Source organism: Haliotis rufescens, unplaced genomic scaffold, assembly GCF_023055435.1.
Source record: "Haliotis rufescens isolate VD_foot unplaced genomic scaffold, xgHalRufe1.0.p SCAF_32, whole genome shotgun sequence".
Classification (NCBI taxonomy): domain Eukaryota; kingdom Metazoa; phylum Mollusca; class Gastropoda; order Lepetellida; family Haliotidae; genus Haliotis; species Haliotis rufescens.
In genome coordinates, this window is record NW_025964024.1 from 2,246,486 (window position 1) to 2,271,764 (window position 25,279).

The 25,279-nt window shown below is 40.5% G+C and overlaps 1 protein-coding gene across 1 annotated transcript in view; it reads right to left on the minus strand.

Annotated features, from left to right (window-relative positions):
• Positions 1-465: 465 nt before the first annotated feature.
• LOC124152076 (epithelial cell-transforming sequence 2 oncogene-like) overlaps positions 466-25,279 on the minus strand; it is a 69,519-nt gene continuing 44,705 nt past the window's right edge. The window contains exon 25 of the mRNA XM_046524822.2: positions 466-1,388. Within this exon, the coding sequence (XP_046380778.2) occupies positions 1,261-1,388 (128 nt within the window). The 3' untranslated portion in view covers positions 466-1,260. The remainder of the gene's footprint in view (positions 1,389-25,279) is intronic.

Consider the following 25,279-nt stretch of genomic DNA (forward strand, 5'->3'; position numbering starts at 1 on the left):
TAAGTGAGGCTACTACGTGAGTGCAGACAAACATTATAACTAAAACAGAGCTCAAACAGCAGCAATCTGCCAACTTGGTTAAACATTGTTATAATACTGTATCAATCATTTGGTATATAATAGGTCCTTCAGTTACCTTAGTATCTCTGGTAAATGCTCAATCATTTGAAAATAAGATAAAAGTTTGATTCAGTGCAATCAAATAAAAAATTATTGTCCAAGTACATCATAAAAATAACAATAAAACTGATTAACAAATTTGTCTTATAACAAATAAAACATCTATAATAATCTGCCTAGTCTGACATTTCCCAGACGCTTAAAAAATACATATTGTTCATTATCATTAATAAACTCACAACTGGATGGGTAAACATGTAGATTTATAGTGGAATCTTAAATCTGAGAATTTTGTCCAATCATAAAATATTATGGAAAATATATTGCTGGTATATCCTTGCCAGTCGGGTAGTGGTTGCCTTCAATAGCAAACCTGCTCAATGTGTCACCAGTCACATTCAGTATCGATGCACGGTTTATAAGAGACATATTGAAAAAATTGACAGAATGTGGCGACCACTTGTGTGTCAATGGAGATCCAGGCCTGTTCAACGTCGAAAGTCAAATAAACATTCCCAACTAAGTATAATCTGAAGCGAAGACTCCAATCCACTCCATATACACAGGGGAGACAACTAGATCCTCCCAGCTTGTTTGAGACAGAATATGTCTTCAATTCAACACACTATTTGTTATCTCTGATAGTAGGAGTAAGAAAACTACATCATAATTTTCAATACATCCCTTACGTACAAATGAAGAAATTCTTCTTTTGTAAAAAACATAAAGACAAATTATTTTTTTCAGAATTTTCGGTAACAGGTTATTATTTTCAAAACAATCCCATCCTCACCTCCCCCAAGAATATAAAATGGTTGTCCCTTAGTGAGCAGGTTCGTTCAGGGAAATGTAAATTTGGGAATGTCTGCCTTTGTGTTAACATTATTGAGGGTAGTGCAGAGGTACTAAGACACTTTCCCTGCATAAACTACAAGCAATGGTAAATCTGTTAAATGTCAAGTAAAATTACCTGTAGAATAAAACTGCCTTAGTGAAATTACACATGGGACAGAGGATATTGTATACAATATTTGCTGTCAACGGCCATCTTTAATGCCGTTATATAACAATTTATATGGAAAATATTTGAAAATTAAAGCTGTACTTTGACTTTTGACTTGACAACACAACACCATATGATCAGTGTTCCAACCCCCCTCTGATTGCCTGCTCCAATAGACTGATCCAGTTCAGCCTTTGTTCTGAGCTCTCTGTGGAACAGGCCCATTCACGCTTTGGGGTAGACATCTTAAAGCCATTCTTCACATCTGAAACAGTAAAAATATTCTGAGACATGACTTATTTATAGAAAAATAAATATAAAATGTAAATTGGTGTTCAGGGCTGAAAAATAAACAATTCCAAAACATTAGAATCAACACCAGAGCTATATTTCTCTTGTTCTCTTCTCTTGGATTGTCTGTTTCATTCTCGATTATTTACAGGCCATTGTCACACAGCAGGTCTAGAAATGAGCGCGGTGTTAAACAACAAACAAACACATTTATCTTTACATCATATCTACGTATATTAATGAGTTAGCATCTGGTTGGGTAATATTCAATATATGGCATTTTCATCTCATACATATACATACGTTCTGACAAGGGGATAGTTTCTTCAGAATAGGGATAAATAAAATATCAATAACAAGCCTGTAGGTATGTTTCTCAGGAATGGGGGGTTGCAGGTTGGAGGTGTGGTTGCGGATTGGGGAAAGAAGAGATGAGAACTAGTCATCAATGGTACTGATTCAGAAAATTCACAATAGACAAGTCAAGAGACAAAACTAAAAAGCAATTATTAAATCTAAACATACGCATATATTCCATAGATTCAAAATTCACGTTTCGCAGCAAATACATTGTATGTATGTCGATGTTTGTCCATAGATGCAGGGCTGAACAAAATTCTCATTGTGAAATATGTTGACAAAATATAAATTGGTAGCAAAAATAGGAGGAAGGAAGAGGAGACTAGAGCCCCCCCCCCCCCCCCCCCCCCCCTATAGGCCTAAATATAACTCTTCTGAAAAGAATGAGGAAAGCTAAAAGCATTCCCAGGCACAGTTTCATGTTAATCTAAACCTATTTGCAATGCTGACGAGTTAAATATAAAAAATATATCATGATTTCAGTTCTTATCTTAAAACCCTGCTGAGTGTGGACCACTGACAGACCAGTATTGCTAGAGTAGCCTGACTAAAGGTATGACAGTATCAGTGACTAGCAGTCTGTTGGGGCAGGTGGAGGAGCGGTGTGATAGAGTCCCATCACCACTGCCTTGACACTTCCACATCACCTCCTTACAGCTGACAGGTAGTGGCCAGCCTTGACCTTCACCTCTGACCTCCACAAGGTTGCAGTGACCCAGAACTGGGAATGTTGCTGAGTTTGCAGATCTGACTGTGTAGCACCGGCTGACAAAGCACTGCGATACATGTGATACGGCCAATTAAACACTTGAGCTTTATGTATGATTTGCAATTGGTTTCTCCATTAAAAATATAATTGGAAAGTAATTGAAAATTAGTGCACAATCAGGCAGCATAAACTCATTGAACAATGCTGTTATTTGATACTCGGATCCGAGACAATGTACGTGTATGTACATAAATGGTTGAGTAGGGACAAGACCTTTGTTCAAGTACATTCCGCCTATCATTGTAAATCTCATAATCATTAAAAAGAATTTTGAATCAAAATTACCACCACCTCCTCACTTAGTTCAAACTAGCACTCCCCCGGGTGTACAAACTCACTTGCCGACCAGTCCGTGTTTTAGCCCCTTTAGGCCAAGCAGCAGGCAGGGTAACAACAAGTACACTCTTTTAACGTCTCTTGGTATGACACGGCCAGGGATCGAACACCGGACCTTCCACTCCCCTGGGTGGACACTCCTACCACTAGATCAGGGAGGCGGTCAGATGGGTCTGAGTGAGTGAGTGAGTGAGTGAGTGAGTGAGTGAGTGTGGTTTTAAGCCGCTTTTAGCAATATTCCAGCAATATCACGGCAGGGGACACCAGAAATGGGCTTCACACATTGTACCCATGTCGGGAATCGAACCCGGGTCTTCGTCGTGATGAGCAAACGCTTTAACCACAAGGCTACCCTACTGCCCCAGATGGGTTTTAGAGAACCATTAGTTGGAAAATGAAATTAGAAACATCAGGTCTTGATTAAACGCCAGGGGTAACAAGTGTCTGAAAGAAATAATGGCCCAGGTTTGGTTTGGTTTGGTTTATTGTTTTATGCCACACTCAGCAATATTCCAGCTATATGTCGGCGGTCTGTAAATAATCACGTCTGGACCAGACAATCCAGTGATTGATATCATAAGCATCGATACACGCAATTGGGATTGATGACATGCTTCAACCATGTCAGCGAGCCTGACCACCCGATCCCGTTAGTCACCTCTTACAAGCATACTCGCCTTTTACAACAAGCATGGGTTGCTGAAGACCCTGCATCTTCACGGGTCTAATGGCCCGGGAGGAAATGTGGAATGCATGCAAGAAAAAGAGTCTGTTCTAGTCATGGTAAAAAGGATATAAACCTGTTCTGTTTTAATTTTTGAGGTGGTTGATCATTGATAAAACACTGCTAAATGTTACATATAAAACTAAGTGAGTGAAGGGTTTATCTCCTAATTCGAGAATGTTGAACAACACACACCAAATGAAACCTGTAATCCCATTTTAATCCAAGCAGTCATGCACACCTGGGACAGTTACATGTTCAAACACGATTTATTAAATGATGTATGATATATGATATATGATAATGTCCCAAGTTCAAATTTATTGAACATTACGTAATTACTTCCTGGCAACATTTGGCCATCTATATATCCGACACTGACGACCAACATGTACATCGTCTCAGTCAGACAAGTGTTATTGCTGTTTGTTTATTTGTTTGTTTAACACATAGCAATATTTTAGTTATTTGAGACTATGAATAATCAAGTTTCATGAGTAGTGGACTTACACAAAGCGCACACAAGTTTTTAATTCAGTAGATAAGTTTATCGTCTGTCAGTGTCTTTCATATACATGCCATATGCTTTCAGTAACTATTTTCATTTTTAATTGTCTGTCAGTATGTTGTAAATATCTCATGTATAATAATAATACTCAAACAAAGGAAGAGAACACCACGTTTTCGCTTCCTTCACCTGAGACCCATGAAGATTCCGGGGTAGAATAGGTCTTCTGAAGCCCATACTTGCCGTAAAAGGCGACTATGCTTGTCGTAAAAGGCGACTAACGGGATCGGGTGGTCAGTCTTGCTGGCTTGTTGATACATGTCATTGATCCCAATTGCGTGGATCGTTGCTCATGATGTCAATCACTGGATTGTCTGGTCCAGACTCGATTATTTTGCAGACCGCCGTCATATAGCTGGAATATTGCTGAGTGCGGCGTTAAACAACAAACAAACAAACAAACAATCCTTCACCTGATAAAGGAGTAAGCATACTCTGAAATGTTGTTCCTCATAATAAAGAAGTTGACATCCATAAATTCTCTTCCTTATGTGTATCACTTCTAAATGCTTTCAAAAACTTGGTACTCAAATGAAGTTAAAGAACACACAATTTTTTCATATTACATATTTAACTATAGAAACATGAAAGAATCGGGGGGTTCTTTCACTTGTTTATTGTGGGTATAGGACAGATCTGTTCCTGACTCGTGTCTAAGGCTTAATGAATCAAACTGGTTATCAGGAGGCTATATGAGAACACAATAACTCAGCTGCCTATTGTTGCCTGCCCAGCAATGCTGTCTTGTGGTTTTGTGGGAGGAAAGCCCAAAGTGATTCAGGTCTTAGACGTTAACCACGTTAGTGAAAGCCACAAGCACGGGTATGGTGCTGACAAACTTAGAAACATAATCAGGGTGAACCAGGATTAAAACCCATGATCATAGCTTCCTGGCGAGCGCAAGGGACACAACTCCGCACAGGGAATTGCAACATCTTATATGACTGGACCACCCATTCACAAAGAAAATCAGCATCGCTCACTCCTAACTGATGCCTCATAAAAGTTGAACAAGGAACAAGAAACATTTTGAGTATGACATATTTAATAGGTTAGTAAGTTCATTTTTTTCCGCCATTATCATGATTATGATCCATTATACATTAACTACCACGATAATATAGCGTACTATGCTACTAATACATTGACTCACATGAACATCAAATTATTTTTTCATTTACAGTATTCACATTGCTCGCTGGAGTGAGTGAGTGAGTGAGTTGGGTTTAACGCCGCTTTTAACAGTATTACAGTTATATCGCGGCATGTCAGCTTAATGTGGGAGGAAAGCCCCAAGTGATGCAGGTCTCAGACGTTTACCACTTCGGTGAAACACACGAGCATGGGTATGGCGTTGACAAACCTAGAAACACAATCGGGGAGAACCGGGATTTGAACCCACAATCATAGGTTTCAAGCGTGCCTAGGGGATGCAACTCTGCACAGCGAATCGCGGCGCCTTAGACGACAGGGCCACCCGTGCCCCCTTGCTCGCTGGAATGGAATAGAGGACGATGACAATCAGGCCAGTAGACAATGTGAGGCAATATACGATGAATACCCCTCTCAAATATCATGGCCAATTGGAACACGATAGTTTGGGTATATTCTATTATGTTTACAGCATGACATACCTATCAAGGAGACCTGATTCATGGCAACAAATTCTTGCCACCACTGGATGGACAGAAATTGTCATTCCTAATTGATACCTAATACATGACCAGGGCCCACTTGCACAAAGCGATCTTAGCGCTAATGTGATCGTAAGTCCTATACTTTAACATAGGCTTACGATCATCCTAGTGCTAAGATTGCTTTGAACAAGAACAAGAACAAGGCCCAGAACCTTACAGATAACATCACTGTGTAAAAAAGTCATGTTTGTGTTGTGTGCAGCATTTGTTAATTTGAAACCTAATGTTAATATCCCTATTAATATTCAGATAGACATTAGTATGCTGGAATGACTCATTAGCAGACAAAATAATTGATTGACAGCTAATAATATCCTGTGATTATTGTTTAATTACTTTCAACCTTTAGGTCGGAAAAGAAAATTACTTTCACATGATGTGTATGGGCATGCAACATATGTCATGAAATGTTTTCAACTGCACAAAAATACTAGTTTTTAAGCTATATTAGGTTGCATCGAGCTCCCAATGTATTTATTACAGGGTACAATATAACAACACTGTGAGTGGGTGAATATTGTTTTAAACAATGTTAGTATGGTTGAGTGAATGTTGTTTTATACAATGTTAGCATGATTGAAATAGTGTTGTTTTATACAATGTTAGCATGACTGAAATAGTGTTGTTTTATACAATGTTAGTGTTGTTTTATATAATGTTAGCATGACTGAAATAATGTTGCTTTTAACAATGTTAGCATGACTGAAATGATGTTGCTTTAAACAATGTTAGCATGATTGAAATGACGTTTTATACAATGTTAGCATGACTGAAATAATGTTGTTTTATACAATGTTAGCATGACTGAAATAATGTTGTTTTATATAATGTTAGCATGACTGAAATAATGTTGCTTTTAACAATGTTAGCATGACTGAAATGATGTTGTTTTACATAGCACTCTTAACAATGAATTCTTGAATGAGTGTTGCTATAAAGCAATTCATCCAGAATGTTTGCATTGGCCTTTTTCAACACCCATTTGTATAAGGTGAAGTCTTTCGTAATATCCTGAAAAACATGCAATGGTTGGAAAATTAAGCAAGGAAAACAACCACAAAAATGCAAATAGCATGATCTTCTTTCCTGTGTTATGTGACCTAACAAATACAGAGCCACACAATAGCTGTGTACAGTTTTAAAATACCATGAATAACTGTAGCGTATTTACCATGAGTAACTGTAGCGTATTTACCACGAATAACTGTAGTGTATTAACCATGAATAACTGTAGCGTATTTACCATGAATAAAACTGTAGAGAATAACTGTAGCTTATTTACCATGAATAACTGTAGCGTATTTACCATGAATATCTCCAGTGTTTTACCATGAATAACTAGTATTTTACCTTGAATAACTGTTGTGTTTTACCATGAATAACTGTAGTTCTACGTTGAATAACTGTAGTGTTTTAATTACCATGAATATAAATGTAGTGTTTTACCATGAATAACTGTAGTGTTTTACCATGAATAACTGTAGTGTTTTACCATGAATAACTGTAGTGTTTTACCATGAATAACTGTAGTGTTTAACCATGAATAACTGTAGTGTTTTACCATGAATAACTGTAGTGTTTAACCATGAATAACTGTAGTGTTTTAATTACCATGAATATAACTGTAGTGTTTACCATGAATAACTGTAGTGTTTTACCATGAATAACTAGTGTTTAACCATGAATAACTGTAGTGTTTTACCATGAATAACTGTAGTGTTTAACCATGAATAACTGTAGTGTTTTAATTACCATGAATATAACTGTAGTGTTTACCATGAATAACTGTAGTGTTTTACCATGAATAACTAGTGTTTAACCATGAATAACTGTAGTGTTTTACCATGAATAACTAGTGTGTAACCATGAATAACTATAGTGTTTTACCATGAATAGTGAGTGAGTATGGTTTTACGCCGCTTTAGCAATATTCCAGCAATATCACTGTGGGGGACAACAGTAATGGGCTTCACACATTGTACCCATGTCGGGAATCGAACCCAGGTCTTCGGCGTAACGAGCAAACGCTATAACCACTAGGCTACCCGACCACCCCTTTACCATGAATAGCTGTAGTGTTTCAATGTCCATCAGTATGTTGTGAGTGCTTCCAGTCCCCGGGGATGAGCTGGAAGTGGGTTATTCTATGCTCACTTTTGTCAGTGTACAACACTCAACAACGCACAAGATGTGTTCTCAGATGTCAACATTTTCCACAGGCCTTTGTAGGGGACAATGTTGGGGACAATTTCCACTTGGCAGTAAAATGTCCTGATACTCAGGTTACTGTAACTTGTGATAATGGTTTAGTTTTGCAAATGTGACTTGTTTTTAGCTGATAACAGGACCAATAAAATGACAAAGCTTTGATGACGATGTTATTACACTGAAAGGTGTAATATGCTGTAAAATTATGGCAGTAAGGCCTGTCAGGCTATTGAAGCACGGCCATTGTCTTTGGGCAGAGATACTTTGGTGATAGAATCTTAATCTCTGCATATAAAACAATGCCTTTGACAGCAGGAAATACATTTTAAATGGTAAATCATCATGTCTAGTGATGTTTTATATCAAACTTCATACTTTTATTGACCAAGTTTGTTATAGATCTACCTGCTTATTCACCTGAAGGGATACAATGTGGGTTTTTTAAAGCGCAGATTAATACTCGATCAATTCTTTTTTTACACTATGAATCATAAATAACTTCTGAAACGTGCAACGTAGATCATGTTAGGTAGCAGAGCATGTATACTGTTTTGTTGGTCACCTACCACCTACGACTCGACCTTCGTTAAACCGCTGATCATCTATAACGCTCATCAATTATATGGACCCCGAAGGTAGCGTTGTAGCGAGGGACCACTGTAAGTTGAAAAATCAATACCGGGTACCTAAAATCAATACCACACTAAACAATGACAACTATGCATATAATTACAACCTTTCATTAATATTTCACCATTCACTTTTAGTCAGAGCACATACACATCTCAAATCTGTGCCGGACAATAAAAAGAGATGCCTCCCTTGCACCTACAGCAAGTTCTACAGCAATATATTTAGCCTGGTAAAAATGGAGGACACATTGTGCAGAGATAAATGTTGGAATTCTGATTATAAGTTTTGTTGGTTTGTTTGTTGTTTAACGCCGCACTCAGCAATATTCCAGCTATATGACAGCGGTCTGTAAATAACTGAGTCTGGACCAGACAAACCAAACCATCATATGGAAAATCCGAGGCTTCCATTGGTCTCGTCATTTCAATCGTGAAAACAATATGTGACATACAATAGTTAAACAACAACAAATATGACTTTTTACAAGTCAAAGTATGGCATCTGTGATATCTGTATAAGTTCCCTGACAACTAAGGTTCGTTCCAAGGCGTCAATAGCGGTAATCGGATTGTGGCTGCTGTTAAAAAGGTGAGTTGGTGCAATCTGCAGATCAGTTCACACAGAATTTCAACAAATCAATTCATACAGTATTGAATGAAATATCCAATATCATTAATATGGTAGATTACAAGTATAAGTCCAGATATACAATGACAACTTTTATAACTGGATAGTATCACAACAGGACTAACCGGCGTACTTCTTTCTTTGTTTATTGACACACTATTTACAGTGTAAAGTGCTCACAGTATTGCCTCTGTGTTTCAAAAATATTTAATCCAAACTCTTTCAATGTGTATGGTATCAACAACCCCTCTACACAGCTGTATTTTATGGTACGAAAATAGTGCAATTTGCACAAGAAACTACGGTAGTCACCCCTTCACAATATCTGGGCTATATCTACTCCTCAGAGTCCGCTATTTGGATGCAAATCTGCAGAAAATTACAGTAAAATTCCCCAATTCCTTAGAAATTACGAAAATAAGAACATGCAAATTGTGAAGAGATTAAGATTTTTTCCAATTTGCCTGCCAAGGGCACTTCGTTTGGAATCCAACATAAATCCCTGGAATATTCCTGAATGTTCTTGCAATGTCTGTGACTGTTGACATATGTCTGGTGGGCAGTACCGGTAGTTGGATTCTTCATAGCTTGTTTGTGCCTTGCACTGGCTTAGTGTTTATAATATGAGGTGAGGTGAAATGGGGTTTAACGTCGTGTCCAAGATTATTGCACTTAAAAAGCGACGTGCATGCACGTGTATGTGTGTGTGTGTGGCTGCTTGTACTAGTCCGGACTGATGCCGATTTATAGTGCTAGCACACTGAGATACCATGCCACAGTTTAACATGAATACCCCACTCAGACACAGTATACTGACTCTGAGTCGACCAGTCCTTGTTTTAGCCCCTTAATGCCGAGCGCCAGACAGGGTAACAACGAGTACCATCTTTTAACGTCTTTTGGTATGACGCGGCTGGGGATTGGACCCCGGACGTTCCGCTCTACCATTAGACCACGGAGGCGGTCGTTTATAATATGAATTGCACATGGGCCCCTGTGTCACCTGTTTAAACATGTCCATTTTGCATGAGCCAACCAGTCCTTTTGTTTAAGACCCTTAGTGTTGAGTGCCAGGCAGGGTAGCAACAAGTACCATCTTTTAACCTCTTAACCTCTGGGGATCGAACCCCTGACCTTCCTCTCTCCGTGTTGACGCTCTACCACTAGACCACGGAGACGGTTTTGCCTGGACAAGACAATCCAGTGATTGACATCATGCACATTGATCTATGCAATTGCATTGGATAGGATGACATGCATCAACAAAGTCAGCAGGTCTGACCACTCGATCCTGTTAGTCACCTCTTACGACAAGCAGGGTTGCCTTTTATGACAAGCATGGGTTGCTGAAGACCTATTCTACCCTGGATCTTCAACAGGGTGTGGCATATGGCAAGTGACAGGTATTAATATATATCACATAATAAATGCTTACCCAGTATTCACCTGATGATGGGGCAATAAGTAGTCCTGAAATGTTACAAACAAAAATCAGGTTGCTTTAAAATAACATTCCTTGTCTTGATGCCCGTTTGCATGTTGTGTAGCCCTGGATAAACAGGACAGGGGCGGTGGGGGAGCCAAGTGGTAAAAGCGCTCGCTCGTCACGTCAAAGGCCCGGGTTCGATTCCACTGTTCCCGTTTACCGGTAATTACCAGTTTTTTACAGGTAAAATTAGTCTTGAACTGATAATTCATATGACTGCCAGTCCCTGTGGACCGGCAAATAAAGTACCTTATAAATCTGTGATATTCATATAGGTATATTTTGGGAACGAAGTCAGCTTGTCTGTTACCATCACAGATTCCACTTGTCGAGTTTTAGTACAAGGAAATACCATTTTGCTTTGCTTCAAGGTTAAAAGTATATTTGCAGTGACTTCGTCTTGAAATTGAAACAAAATGAGAAAATTGTGACTGAACTTTGTGTGAATGATGTGCAGATGTAACTAAGTCACTTCAGCATGTTCCGAGATGAAATGAACGTGATGTTGAAAGAATTAAAAGCAGGTAATTTTCGTAAAAAAAAATCTTATTTTTAAAGTTGGGACTGACAAAACTTTGGGGGGACTGGTCATTTTTAGAGTTACCAGTCCACTGGGACTGGCAGTTCCAATAGCCAGCGGGAACACTGGATTCCAAAATGGGTATATTGTGCATGGGCGGATACAGGGGGGGGGTGTGGGGGGGGTGTGGGGGTCCGGGGGTGCGCATCCCCCCTTTTTATTTCGAAAAAAATCTTTATTTCTGTATAAATTACCACCAAAGACAATAAATAGATCTTAATTGTGCACCCCCCCTTTTCAAAAAAGCTGTATCCGCCCATGTTGTGAACCCCAATTCTGGTGTCCCCTACTGGGATATTGCTGGAATATTGCTAAAAGCGGTGTCTCACCATTCTCACTCACTGAACAGAACAGATAACTAGAAGCAACTGTCTAACAACAGCTGTGTCTCCAGCACCCCGACACAGGCTTACAATTGTCACAGTGCTGTGATCACTTTGTCCTTATGATACAGGTAAAACCTGCCGCCTGCTGTCGGGCTTTTGTTAATTAAAATCTAAACACTCCATTACTTTTCATGATTGGACAGCGTACGGTTCATTCAAAAATTTAACCCTCAGAATTACAACTGAATATTTGCCCTTCACGCCAAGTGGAATCTGTTTCAGCAGAAAATCTAGGCTGGTTATTCTCTTGCATCGACAATAAATATTTATAAATATATTCAATCACTAAAACATTTACCTTAATTTGAAGAATGTTAAAGTAGATTTGCTACCTCTTTTTGTTCACAGAGTATTCAGGCAAGTCATTGGTAATTAGATACTCCTTAAAATCAATAACAGATATGTAGTTACTTCTTTTCTCCTTCTAATGTCCAGCACAACAATCAACTATGGACATCAACTCAGATGAAGAGAAGCAACAATGTTCGCAGAGAGTAGCTAGATGGGTGACCGTGTTCGTCAGCTTCACTCCTGAGAGTTTCTAGGGCTTCGGTCCTGCCCCACACTGAAGCACATGTAGCACATGTGGTGTCTCCTGAGGCACGCGACTTTGTTTGAAATGTGCCTCTGTTCACCCAGCAGTGAATGGGTGCCCGGTAGAATGTGACTGTTAACCTTCTAGCACCTATGGCTGCATCGGCAGTATACTCCTCAGGGAGCTGAGAATGAAAACTGCATGCATACTGGTCCATCGACTGAGGTTATTATATTGACATATCATGGCCAAAGCGCATCTGAGTGGTTATAAATCTGAAAGTGCGCCAAATAATTCACATTTTTTTATAAATTTAATCCGACTAACATTCTGCTTGTGTTGAGAACACATCAGCTGGTGGGCCAGACATTGCTAGTATTGTTTACAGAATGCTACCATACAAAATAGTGTTCCTTCATGTTTATCAATAATTCATCGGCCTTCAATTGCCTGTGTCCTTCAGGGATGGGTGGATGCCATTGCATCAGCCTTCCTCTTCATCTTGGAATTTTCCACTCATAAAACTGGTGTGCTTATGCAACGAGCAAGACAAGCTTGGGTAGTTTTTCAGAGTCGGTAAATCAAAACGTCACATATCGTCAATCACAAACCAGATGGAGAAGGCAATAAAATATTTATCTCAATTTGTGTTTATTAATAATACAGAGACGCCATATGCCTATTCTACATCATCTTCCTGAGGCAAGGGAGTTAACTGACCATAAAAGTCCAGTTTCCACCCTTGCCGAACTAGGCTGGAATTTCTGGGCTCGGTTTTAACGCCACCAGTGGCTATTAGGAGGTAATGTCCCTGCTATGCCCCTCCTATTGACCAATCAGATTCCACCTATCATATTACTTGCATTTTCTTCAAACAAAATGGCTGCGCTTAGTCAAGGCCATCTGATCAATGATTATTATCTATATTGTAATACAATGGGTCTTACCTCGCGAAGTGCATCAAATCACGTGAGCACCTTCACATAACACTTTGGAAAATATCTGTCGATGCCCAGTTGACCTTCACATCCTTTGCAAATCCTGCAGTCGACCAAAATCTGCACGTTGAAATCCATGTTGTTTAAGAAATGGATGTTGATTTTGATTGGACTATGCATAGACTCATTAGTCCAGCCAAAAATGTAACTCGACCAAAATCTGCACGTTGAAATCCATGTTGTTTAAGAAATGGATGTTGATTTTGATTGGACTATGCATAGACTCGTTAGTCCAGCCAAAAATGTAACTCCATAATCCCAGCCTAGTTCGGCAAGGGTGAAAACTGGACTTTTAGTCAGTTAACTCCCTTGCCTCAGGAAGATGATAGTACAAGTTGTATAGTAATGGGTGTCTATACATTTTTAACATAACACACATGGAACTTTTCAGCTTCATAGCATGCAGTATGTACATTGACAGTTTTTTCTTTATTGCTAGATTGCTTCTTGACATTAACAAAACAAATTTCTGTAAACTTGGATAACGGATATAATATTTATCAGTGGATTGTTTTCTACATTCAGCTTACAACAGACATATTAGAAAGAAATGGTATTCACTTTCTACAGTGTTTAAATCACAAAACTGACATATTATATGTTCTCTTATGATCCCCATATATCTTCCTGTCTTCATAAAGAGTTCGTGTAAACTTCATCTGAATCTTGCAAAATGTTTTTAGTGTTACATTTAATAAGTATTGCTCTCCACAGAAACTGTTTTTAAAGATGGAATAAGTAGATAGTTTCATGGATACTGATAGGGATAAACACAAATTTTGAATGTACATATCTTTCAGGGTCTGAGTAAAAGCATCTATGAAATGATCTGGTATATACATGTTCTGTTCTGGCCATATATTACCATAACAACATGAATAAAGCTGATGCTTAACAGAAGATGCCCAGTCAGGCTGTCCTTGTTGATCATCGAGTAATAGCATGTTATAACATTTCCATGGATATCTTGTTACAGGCACTTTAACTAAAATAATCCAGTCTTTTATCGTCTTTAACTTTGCAAACATAGTTAATGGGTATCGTCCACATTCTCGATAGACCATTAGATAAGACGTTTCACACCAAGGAATCTTTTGCATGCATATAAATGTACTTTTTCTATAACATCAATCATTTCCCCAATCCCCAATCCCCAAACCTCTGCTCCATATAACAAAATTGGACTTATTTTTGTGCAGAAAATCTTAAAGAATTTTTTTTTATAGGATATATTTCCAAGAACTTTCATACGTTGAAGAATTCCAATTAAGATATTCTTAGCTTCTACAGCAGCTTGGTTAGCATGCATCCTCCATGACAATCTGTATGTAAGATACATACCTAAGTACTTATTGAATGATGCAACATCTATTGAATGCCATTGATAAAACCATTTCTCTCTTCTAGCTGCTGTCCACCATTTCTAAAAACAATAACTTTTTGTCTTATTCTTGTTGACAGATAACTTCCATCCGTTGCGCCAGGCATGTCATATCAGCGTGCCTGACCACGCCTCTTTAGACAAGCACAGTCACCTTTTACGGCAAGCATGGGTTGCTGAAGACCTATTCCACTCTGATCTTCACAGGTGTTATGTCAAGTAAAGAGCCCAAGTTTATGTTCTAGTTAACTAAATATAAAGTTTATCAGACTTGTTTGAAATTGCCACTGTTAAAGAACCACTTTTCAAATTTACAGGACGAAAATCTCTTGTTTTTTTAGGCTAGACTAAATCCAAAGTTTATTAGACTTGTTTGAAATTGGCACTGTTAAAGAATCACTTTTCGAATTTACAGGACGGAACTCTCTTGGTTTACAAAGCCGAAATATTGTCAAGAAAATCCAAACAATAGTGTCTGAACAAATCCTCACATATTCTTGATCAGATGATCAAATTGTCCACGGCAATCTTTTTAAAATTGTCATTTTTTCCCATTACCTTTCAACCTTTCCTCTGATACATCTTGGATTTTGAAGCTTAAATTTGGTGTACACAGATCCAATAGTGTGAGTGAGTGAGTATAGGTTTACACTGCTTTTTGCAATATTCCAGCAATATCACAGCAGGGGACACCAGAAATGGTCTTCACACATTCTATCCAAAAATTGAACTCGGGTCTTCGACATGATGAGCGAACGCTTTGACCACTAGGCTACCACACCGCCCCACTGATCCCAGAAGTGAGTGAGTGAGTATGGTTTTACGCTGCTTTTAGCAACATTCCAGCAATATCACGGCGGGGAACACCAGAAATGGGCTTCACACATTGCACCCGTGTCGGGAATCGAACCCGGGTCTTCGGCGTGATGAGCGAACGCCTTAACCAGTAGGCTACCCGACCGCCCCGATCCCAGAAGTGACATGAGTTGGGTTCAATGCTGCTTTGAATAATATTTCAGTTAAGTCACAGCATGTCAGTTTGATACTGTAGGAAATCCTGAAGTGGTGCAGGTCTGAGAACAATAATTACATCATCCTGAAAATGTCAGCATGCTAAGACTCAGCAATGTATGCATGTATCCTTCTAAAATTCCCATCTTGTTTTCTTGTATTCTAGAAAGAGGAAGGTGAGCTACAGAGTGAGTGAGTGAGTGAGTATGGTTTTACGCCGCTTTTAGCAATATTCCAGCAATATCACGGCGGGGGACACCAGAAATGGGCGTCACACATTTTACCCATGTCAGAAATTGAACCCGGGTCTTTGTCGTAACGAGCAAACGCTTAAACCACTAGGCTACCCGACCGCCCCAGGTGAGCTACAGAACCTTGTATCATAATATTAACGATGGCATATGTTGATATTTAGAATATGTATGTCTAAAACTGTACACAACCCTTCCTGTCAGAAAATCTGATTGGGAACAGATCACACTGGAAGGGTTTTCTTAGCTTGTTCACCTATTGCTAGCCACACACTATCAAGGTGACATTAGTTTTGAAGTGTAGTGTAGCCATTCTATTTGTAAAGCTTGAATCTTGGGCTGGGGCAAGGCCATAATATATACACTATTAGAGTCTCACAAAACAGTCTGTGACAGAAATGTTTTATTTTCTCAAGTATGCTTATCTGAGAAAGTCCGTGTATATAACTGCAATATTGTGACACAAGAATTTACCATGAATATTATTTTCGAAATTCTTTTTGATGAACAAGTTGATATTGTACATCAAGGTCTTCAAAGGCATTAGAGCTAAAGATCCATTCTCATGTTTTCATGTACATTTGAAATAACCTTACAGACAACCGAAACCAGAGTTAATGTACGTTGAAACATTCAAGTCCAACACATAATCAACCAGAGCCGTCATAAACTGTGAGTTGGACAATGCACTGAACTTGGTGATCGGAAACTGTTGAAAATGTGACATACAATACAGACCAGCCTCAATGCCCCGAAAACCCCAGGCCTGACAAGATTACCCTCTGTGAACAAAGCACATAGCAGCTTACACAATGTTACTCTACGAGAATATACTAAACGATGAATCAGCTGATCTACTTTGACGTGCATCAGAGCATGACACCTCTGACCTACATACGACCTTGGCTTGGATATACAACCCCCACCTTTAGAAGGACTACCCCCCCAAAAACACCCGACCTTGACTCAGATAGGTCAGGGCAGTACTCAAAGGGTAATAATTAGTCCTGTGGGAATAAACTGATGAAAACTAAACAAAGGAATAGTTGAAACATAGGGATGATATGAAAGTGAGCTGGAGGTAATGGCCGCTGTTACAGGTCCCTGTCTTACATGGAGGTAATGACCACTGTTACAGACCCCTGTCTTACATGGAGGTAATGACCACTGTTACAGACCCCTGTCTTACATGGAGGTAATGGCCGCTGTTACAGGTCCCTGTCTTACATGGAGGTAATGACCACTGTTACAGACCCCTGTCTTACATGGAGGTAATGACCACTGTTACAGACCCTGTCTTACATGGAGGTAATGACCACCGTTACAGACCCCTGTCTTACATGGAGGTAATGACCACTGTTACAGACCCCTGTCTTACATGGAGGTAATGACCACTGTTACCAGCCCCTGTCTTACATGGAGTTAATGACCACTGTTACAGACCCCTGTCTTACATGGAGGTAATGACCACTGTTACAGACCCCTGTCTTACATGGAGGTAATGACCACTGTTACAGACCCCTGTCTTACATGGAGGTAATGACCACTGTTACAGACCCCTGTCTTACATGGAGGTAATGACCACTGTTACAGGCCCCTGTCTTACATGGAGGTAATGACCACTGTTACAGACCCCTGTCTTACATGGAGGTAATGACCACCATTACAGGTCCCTGTCTTACATGGAGGTAATGACCACTGTTACAGGTCCCTGTCTTATATGGAGGTAATGGCCACTGTTACAGGTCCCTGTCTTATATGGAGGTAATGACCACTGTTACAGACCCCTGTCTTATATGGAGGTAATGACCACCATTACAGGTCCCTGTCTTACATGGAGGTAATGACCACTGTTACAGGTCCCTGTCTTATATGGAGGTAATGACTACTGTTACAGGCACCCGTCTTACATGGAGGTAATGACCACTGTTACAGGTCCCTGTCTTATATGGAGGTAATGACCACTGTTACAGACGCCTGTCTTACATGGAGGTAATGACCACTGTTACAGGTCCCTGTCTTACATGGAGGTTTATGACCACCGTTACAGGCCCCTGTCTTACATGGAGGTAATGACCACTGTTACAGACCCCTGTCTTACATGGAGGTAATGACCACTGTTACAGACCCCTGTCTTACATGGAGGTAATGACCACTGTTACCAGTCCCTGTCCTACTTGGAGGTAATGACCACTGTTACAGGTCCCTGTCTTACATGGAGGTAATGACCACTGTTACAGGTCCCTGTCCTACTTGGAGGTAATAACCACTGTTACAGGCCCCTGTCTTACATGGAGGTTTATGACCACCGTTACAGGCCCCTGTCTTATATGGAGGTAATGACGACTGTTACAGACCCCTGTCTTACATGGAGGTAATGACCACTGTTACCAGCCCCTGTCTTATATGGAGGTAATGGCCACTGTTACAGGCCCCTGTCTTACATGGAGGTAATAACCACTGTTACAGACCCCTGTCTTACATGGAGGTAATGACCACTGTTACAGACCCCTGTCTTACATGGAGGTAATGACCACTGTTACAGATCCCTGTCTTACATGAAGGTAATGACCACTGTTACCAGCCCCTGTCTTATATGGAGGTAGTGGCTACTGTTACAGGCCCCTGTCTTACATGGAGGTAATGACCACCGTTACAGGCCCCTGTCTTACATGGAGGTAATGACCACTGTTACAGACCCCTGTCTTACATGGAGGTAATGACCACTGTTACAGGTCCCTGTCTTACATGGAGGTAATGACCACTGTTACCAGCCCCTGTCTTACATGGAGGTAATGACCACTGTTACAGGTCCCTGTCTTACATGGAGGTAATGACCACTGTTACCAGCCCCTGTCTTACATGGAGGTAATGACCACTGTTACAGGTCCCTGTCTTACATGGAGGTAATGACCACTGTTACAGACCCCTGTCTTACATGGAGGTAATGACCACTGTTACCAGCCCCTGTCTTACATGGAGGTAATGACCACTGTTATCAGCCCCTGTCTTACATGGAGGTAATGACCACTGTTACAGACCCCTGTCTTACATGGAGGTATGACCACCGTTACAGACCCCTGTCTTATATGGAGGTAATGACCACTGTTACAGACCCCTGTCTTATATCGAGGTAATGACCACTGTTACAGACCCCTGTCTTACATGAAGGTAATGACCACTGTTACTGGCCCCCGTCTTACATGGAGGTAATAACCACTGTTACAGACCCCTGTCTTACATGGAGGTAATGACCACTGTTACAGACCCCTGTCTTACATGGAGGTAATGACCACTGTTACAGATCCCTGTCTTACATGAAGGTAATGACCACTGTTACCAGCCCCTGTCTTATATGGAGGTAGTGGCTACTGTTACAGGCCCCTGTCTTACATGGAGGTAATGACCACCGTTACAGGCCCCTGTCTTACATGGAGGTAATGACCACTGTTACAGACCCCTCTCTTACATGGAGGTAATGACCACTGTTACAGGTCCCTGTCTTACATGGAGGTAATGACCACTGTTACCAGCCCCTGTCTTACATGGAGGTAATGACCACTGTTACAGGTCCCTGTCTTACATGGAGGTAATGACCACTGTTACCAGCCCCTGTCTTACATGGAGGTAATGACCACTGTTACAGGTCCCTGTCTTACATGGAGGTAATGACCACTGTTACAGACCCCTGTCTTACATGGAGGTAATGACCACTGTTACCAGCCCCTGTCTTACATGGAGGTAATGACCACTGTTATCAGCCCCTGTCTTACATGGAGGTAATGACCACTGTTACAGACCCCTGTCTTACATGGAGGTAATGACCACTGTTACCAGCCCCTGTCTTACATGGAGGTAATGACCACTGTTATCAGCCCCTGTCTTACATGGAGGTAATGACCACTGTTACAGACCCCTGTCTTACATGGAGGTATGACCACCGTTACAGACCCCTGTCTTATATGGAGGTAATGACCACTGTTACAGACCCCTGTCTTATATCGAGGTAATGACCACTGTTACAGACCCCTGTCTTACATGAAGGTAATGACCACTGTTACTGGCCCCCGTCTTACATGGAGGTATGACCACCGTTACATAAGTCTTCCAAGGATGTAACGACCATCGTTACAGGCCAAATCTCCATGTCTTACATTGAAATGCGGAGTATAGTTCATACTTTTTTTCAGAATATGAAGCAGTGTAGAGGGTGGTGCGCATAAGATTTCAGGTACTTGTCCCCCGTGGGTAAACAATACAGGCATATGTTCCAGCCACTCCAGCGAATAACCAATATTCTAATACAACATGTCAATATTAAATGAAAGATCAAAGTTCACTCTCGTTACAAATAAACTTTCCCTTCAGCAACTTTAGTTTAGGAGCAACCAACTATTCAACCACCCAGCCTGAACCAGCACACAGCTTACAACACATAATGACTTTACAAGCTCTGTGGGTTTATGGGTTCCGAAAGAATGGGTATTAGATATATCCTGAGAGAAAAAAAAGAATTCCTACTTCTTGTTATTACATGTCACCAACTGTGTTGAGCAAGAGTGGTTGGTTGTTTAACAGAGCAGAAAAACCAGTGCTTGAGTCTGTAAGTGGATTTGATTGAGCTCTCATTCACGATGGTTACACGAGTGAGTGAGTGAGTGAGTGAGTGAGTGAGTGAGTGAGTGAGTGAGTGAAAGTGAGTGAAAGTGAGTGAAAGTGAGTGAGTGTTTGTTATTTAACGCCACACTCAGCAATATTCCAGCTATATGATGTCAGTCTGTAAACAATCGAGTCTGGACTAGACAATCCAGTGATTAATATCATGAGCATCGATCCATGCACTTGGCATCAATGACATGCATCAACCAAGTCAGCGAGCCTGTCCACCCGATCCCGTTAGTCGCCTTTTACGACAAGCATGGGTTGCTGAAGACCTGTTCTACCTGGATCTTCATGGGTCAGCAACAGTGAGTGAGTGAGTGAGTGAGTGAGTGAGTGAGTGAGCAATAGCAATATTCCAGCAATATCATGACGGGGGATGCCAGAAAGGGGCTTCACACATTGTACCCATGTCGGGTCGGATGGGTACTGAGAAGGACCCGGGTACCCACAGCACTACCCAGACCTGTGGTTAGTCATGTGACATATTGTTTACTGACAAAAACGATCTGGAACTATATGGTTACACTACAAGTCACTAATGTTTGCATTTCTTTCTGACGATGCACCCATTCATTCTGACTTTTATATGTTTGAATAAAGAAAAGACTTTAGTTAACTTCAGTGTATGCATATCAGATCGTTTTATATGTGTAAAGAAATACATTTTGTCCAAGGCTTCGGTCAAACTATTCCCAATCTGACATTTTGTACCTATCTCTTGAGATCTACAGCGGGTACCCAGGTAGGGTCAGGTAATAGGAGGGTGGGTACCCGGGTAGTAAATTTTGAGACGTGCCAGCCCGACAGAGAGCCATGTTAATGCTAGGAGCCTCACGACTTTTTTGACTGTTATTTACTGTTTGAATGCATTCTTAACATACACAATCTCTTCCGCAGGGATAACGTACAAACCACTACCTCCCGCCTACTGCAACCAAGACATGTATTGCTGTTGCGACCTTGAAGAGTACTGGTATGTCATGTGACTTCCTGTTTCAATAACTACCACACATCCCCTAGCAACACAAGCAGCATATGAAACAACAGTATTTAAATATGTAGATTGCAAATCCAGGTGATTTCACCGCATTGGTTTAAAAACAACTAGTCTCAAGGAAGTGTAAATATATATCGAATACCCAAACAAATATACTGTGTTCAACAAAGGAGATAGTTCTAGTTCTTTTTTACAATGAATGCGACGTTTTGGTGTAGATACTAACACTGTTATCAAGCAAAGGATGTGAAGAATGTGAAGTAGGAAGGTTATATACCGGTACATGTGGATAATTGTCACAGTGGTTTATCCATATGTATACGTGCACTGGTGCACTTATGTATCGCTTCCCCTCTATATGGAAGTTTTGTTTGGTTGTTTGTTTGTTGTTTAATGCCGCACACAGTAATGTTCCAGCTGTATGACGGCGGTCTGTAAATAATTGAGTGACTGACATCATGAGCATCGATCCACGCAATTGGAATCGATGACATGCATCAACCAAGTCAGCGAGCCTGACCACCCGATCCCGTTAGTCGCCTCTTACGCCAAGCATAGTCGCCTTTTACGCCAAGCATTGGTTGCTGAAGACCTATTCTACCCCGGATCTTCACGGGTCCTATAAGGATGTAGGTATAAAGGTAAAATGTTTCCGCTTTGGAAGAAAACAAAATCAGCGGAATTTAAACAGTGTGCAAAAAGATTTTTAAAAAAATAAATAAACATCTATATGGAAGTATAACGTAAAACTTTGAGTGCACACTGTGTGAATTCCGCAGAGAGTTTTGTTTTCTTCCAAAGCGGAAACATTTCAACTGGCATGTAACATCGGGTGTGACAATCAGTGAGATAAACAGCGCATGAAACAACAATATTTACAAATGTAAAGATAGCAACTCAAGGTTAGGCCATTGGAAAGTATGCCAGACCTGTTATTAAATGACTTTGTATTAAAAGGTGTTCAGTGTATTTCTGGCCTGAGGTTAGTAATCCATTTCAATGACTTTTTTCAAAATTTGAATACTGTAAATTAATTAATGCGTCTCCAAAAGAATGCGACCACTGGACCCTAGCCCAAAATGCGACTCAATATGAATGTGACACCCCCTCCTCTCAAGCATCAGTGGATTTCTATCTAAAGATGTCCTCAGTCAGGTTTAGAATCCTCACCTTAATCCAACCTTACATTTATCCAATCACACACCAAATAGCACCACGTATTAGCGCTGAGTAAAGTACTTCCACAAAAACAATACATGCGCGCTGGCTCGTGTTGGCCTTTGACGCAGTCGCTAAGAGCAAAGGGTGCAGGCGTCTGTCTGGATATGCAGGTGTGATTAGTAATGACATAAGTGAGTAGAACTCTTGTCTTGACCTCAACAGTGACAATTCAAAGGATGTAATTAGTGTTTGAATGACATTGTTTATATACTTTATATACAAGTGCTGCTCAATAAACAGTGGTGTGGAATACATCAGCGTATGTCTAAGTTGGTATTTTTGCTATCCAAAATGTCTTATTGTTGATATAAATGAGATGTTTAAAAATGCGAGCAAAGACCACTCACATTTTTCGCTTTTAATTCACGCTCGTGTTAATTTCAAGATTTACAGTATTGGTTACCTTCATTTTGGTGAAAGTGAGAAACTGAACGGCACATCCAACCAACTGAGTTATTCATAGGTCACAATCAGATTAGAACTAGTGATGCCTGTATGTGTATAGATCATTATGATCTGGCAGAGTAAAACAGAATGTTCCTACGGATTTGAATAAAATTTGCTGTGGCTGCCATCTTGCTCAGGCCAAGTATCTCTGTAATTGTGTGATCTCCCTTTATCCAACAAAGTCTACAACTTTCCGCTGACTTTCGAAACATTTACAAAAAGAATCCTGAGTCTAGAAAAAAAATAGTGTCTATTTGTTCGAACTAAAGTAGTGAGTATGGTTTTATGCCGCTTTTAGCAATATCACAGCGGGGGACACCAGAAATGGGCTGCACACATTGTACCCATGCCGGAAATCGAACCCGGGTCTTCGGCTTCACGAGCGAACACTTTAACCACTAGACTACCCAACCACCCCTCTCTAACTAAAGATAACAGTTTATGTTGACAGAGATATGCTAAATATATGGACAAGCACCACTTTGTGAGCAGTTACCACTTGACACCACCAGTGATATCAGTTGACATGCATGAATCAGCGATAGATATTGGCACTTGTCCTGCAATCCTGGCCAAACTGCCATAATGTTAAGGTATCATAAGGATAAGTAGAAAATTACCATTTTGCTAGATTTTATCATCATAAGGACTAATGGACTAAAAGTGTTAGTTTCTATCACTGTGAATGTGTTGTGTACGATAAGAGCCAACAAAAGTAGTCATGCAGGAATGTTTCAGTTGTGCTGAATGATGAAGCCGTAGATGACTCTTCTATTTGACAGCAACACTACCCCCCAACAGCTGAGTTCTCCCAGGTGTGATATGTGCAGATCCGGATCTGGATCTGAATGGGTCTTCGGCAACCCATGCTTGCCGTAACAGGCGACTAACAGGATCGAGTGATCAGGTTCGCTGACTTGGTTGATGCATGTCATTGTAATCCAATTGCGTTGATTGATGCTCATGATCTCAATCACTGGATGGTCTTGTCCAGACACGATTATATACAGAATGATGTCATATAGCTAGAATATAGCTTAGTGTGGCGTTAAACAACAAACAAACAAACAAATATATCTCCCAGGTGTGTTAGATCAGGTTGAGTCACGACACTGTATCTTGTTGTCCTCGATGAGCAGGATCTTCACCAGTACAGTATGGAGTGAGTGAATGAGTATAGTTTTACGCCGCGTTTAGCAATATTCCAGCAATATCACGGCGGGGGACACCAGAAATGGGCTTCACACATTGTACCCATGTCGGGAATCGAACCGAGGTCTTGGGCGTGACGAGCGAACACTTTAACCACTAGACTACCCCACCGCCCTAGTACAGTATGGAAGCTGGCTCCAGATGCAGGGTGACGTGGTGTATAATGTAGTGCATTGAAACTCTATTCAACTATTAAAGTACTTTTTGTCTCCTTAAACCCTAATAAGGTTTGCGGGTAGAAATGATCTGAAGAAACATCGGGTGAAAAAACGATTTAACTTTGTTCTTGCTTTGGGAAGTGTGGGTCAACAGATGGCAAACCAAGGAATACACAGGAGCTGGGGCCATAAGTATATTATTTGTTGGTTCACAGATTGTTTAGCTTCAAAGTCAGAAGTTAAAGGACTGACTGACTGACTGAGTATGGTTTTACGCCGCTTTTAGCAATATTCCAGCAATATCACGGCGGGGGACACCAGAAATGGGCTTCACACATTGTACCAATGTCGGGAATCGAACCCGGGTCTTCGGCGTGACGAGCGAACGCTTTAACCACTAGGCTACCCGACCGCCCCTGAAGTTAAAGGAAGGAATGAAAAAGAAAAGAAAAAAGCCACACGTCAGCCTCTTCATTTTCAAACTGGATAACAGAATGTTTTCAGACATTATTACCTTAGGAAGAGGGAGAAAGAAAAGGAAAAGAATTCGCCATCGTCTGCAGGAAGATTTACTTTTTGTTGTTTTCTCTTGGGAGGCAAAGGGAGTTCATTTCAGCA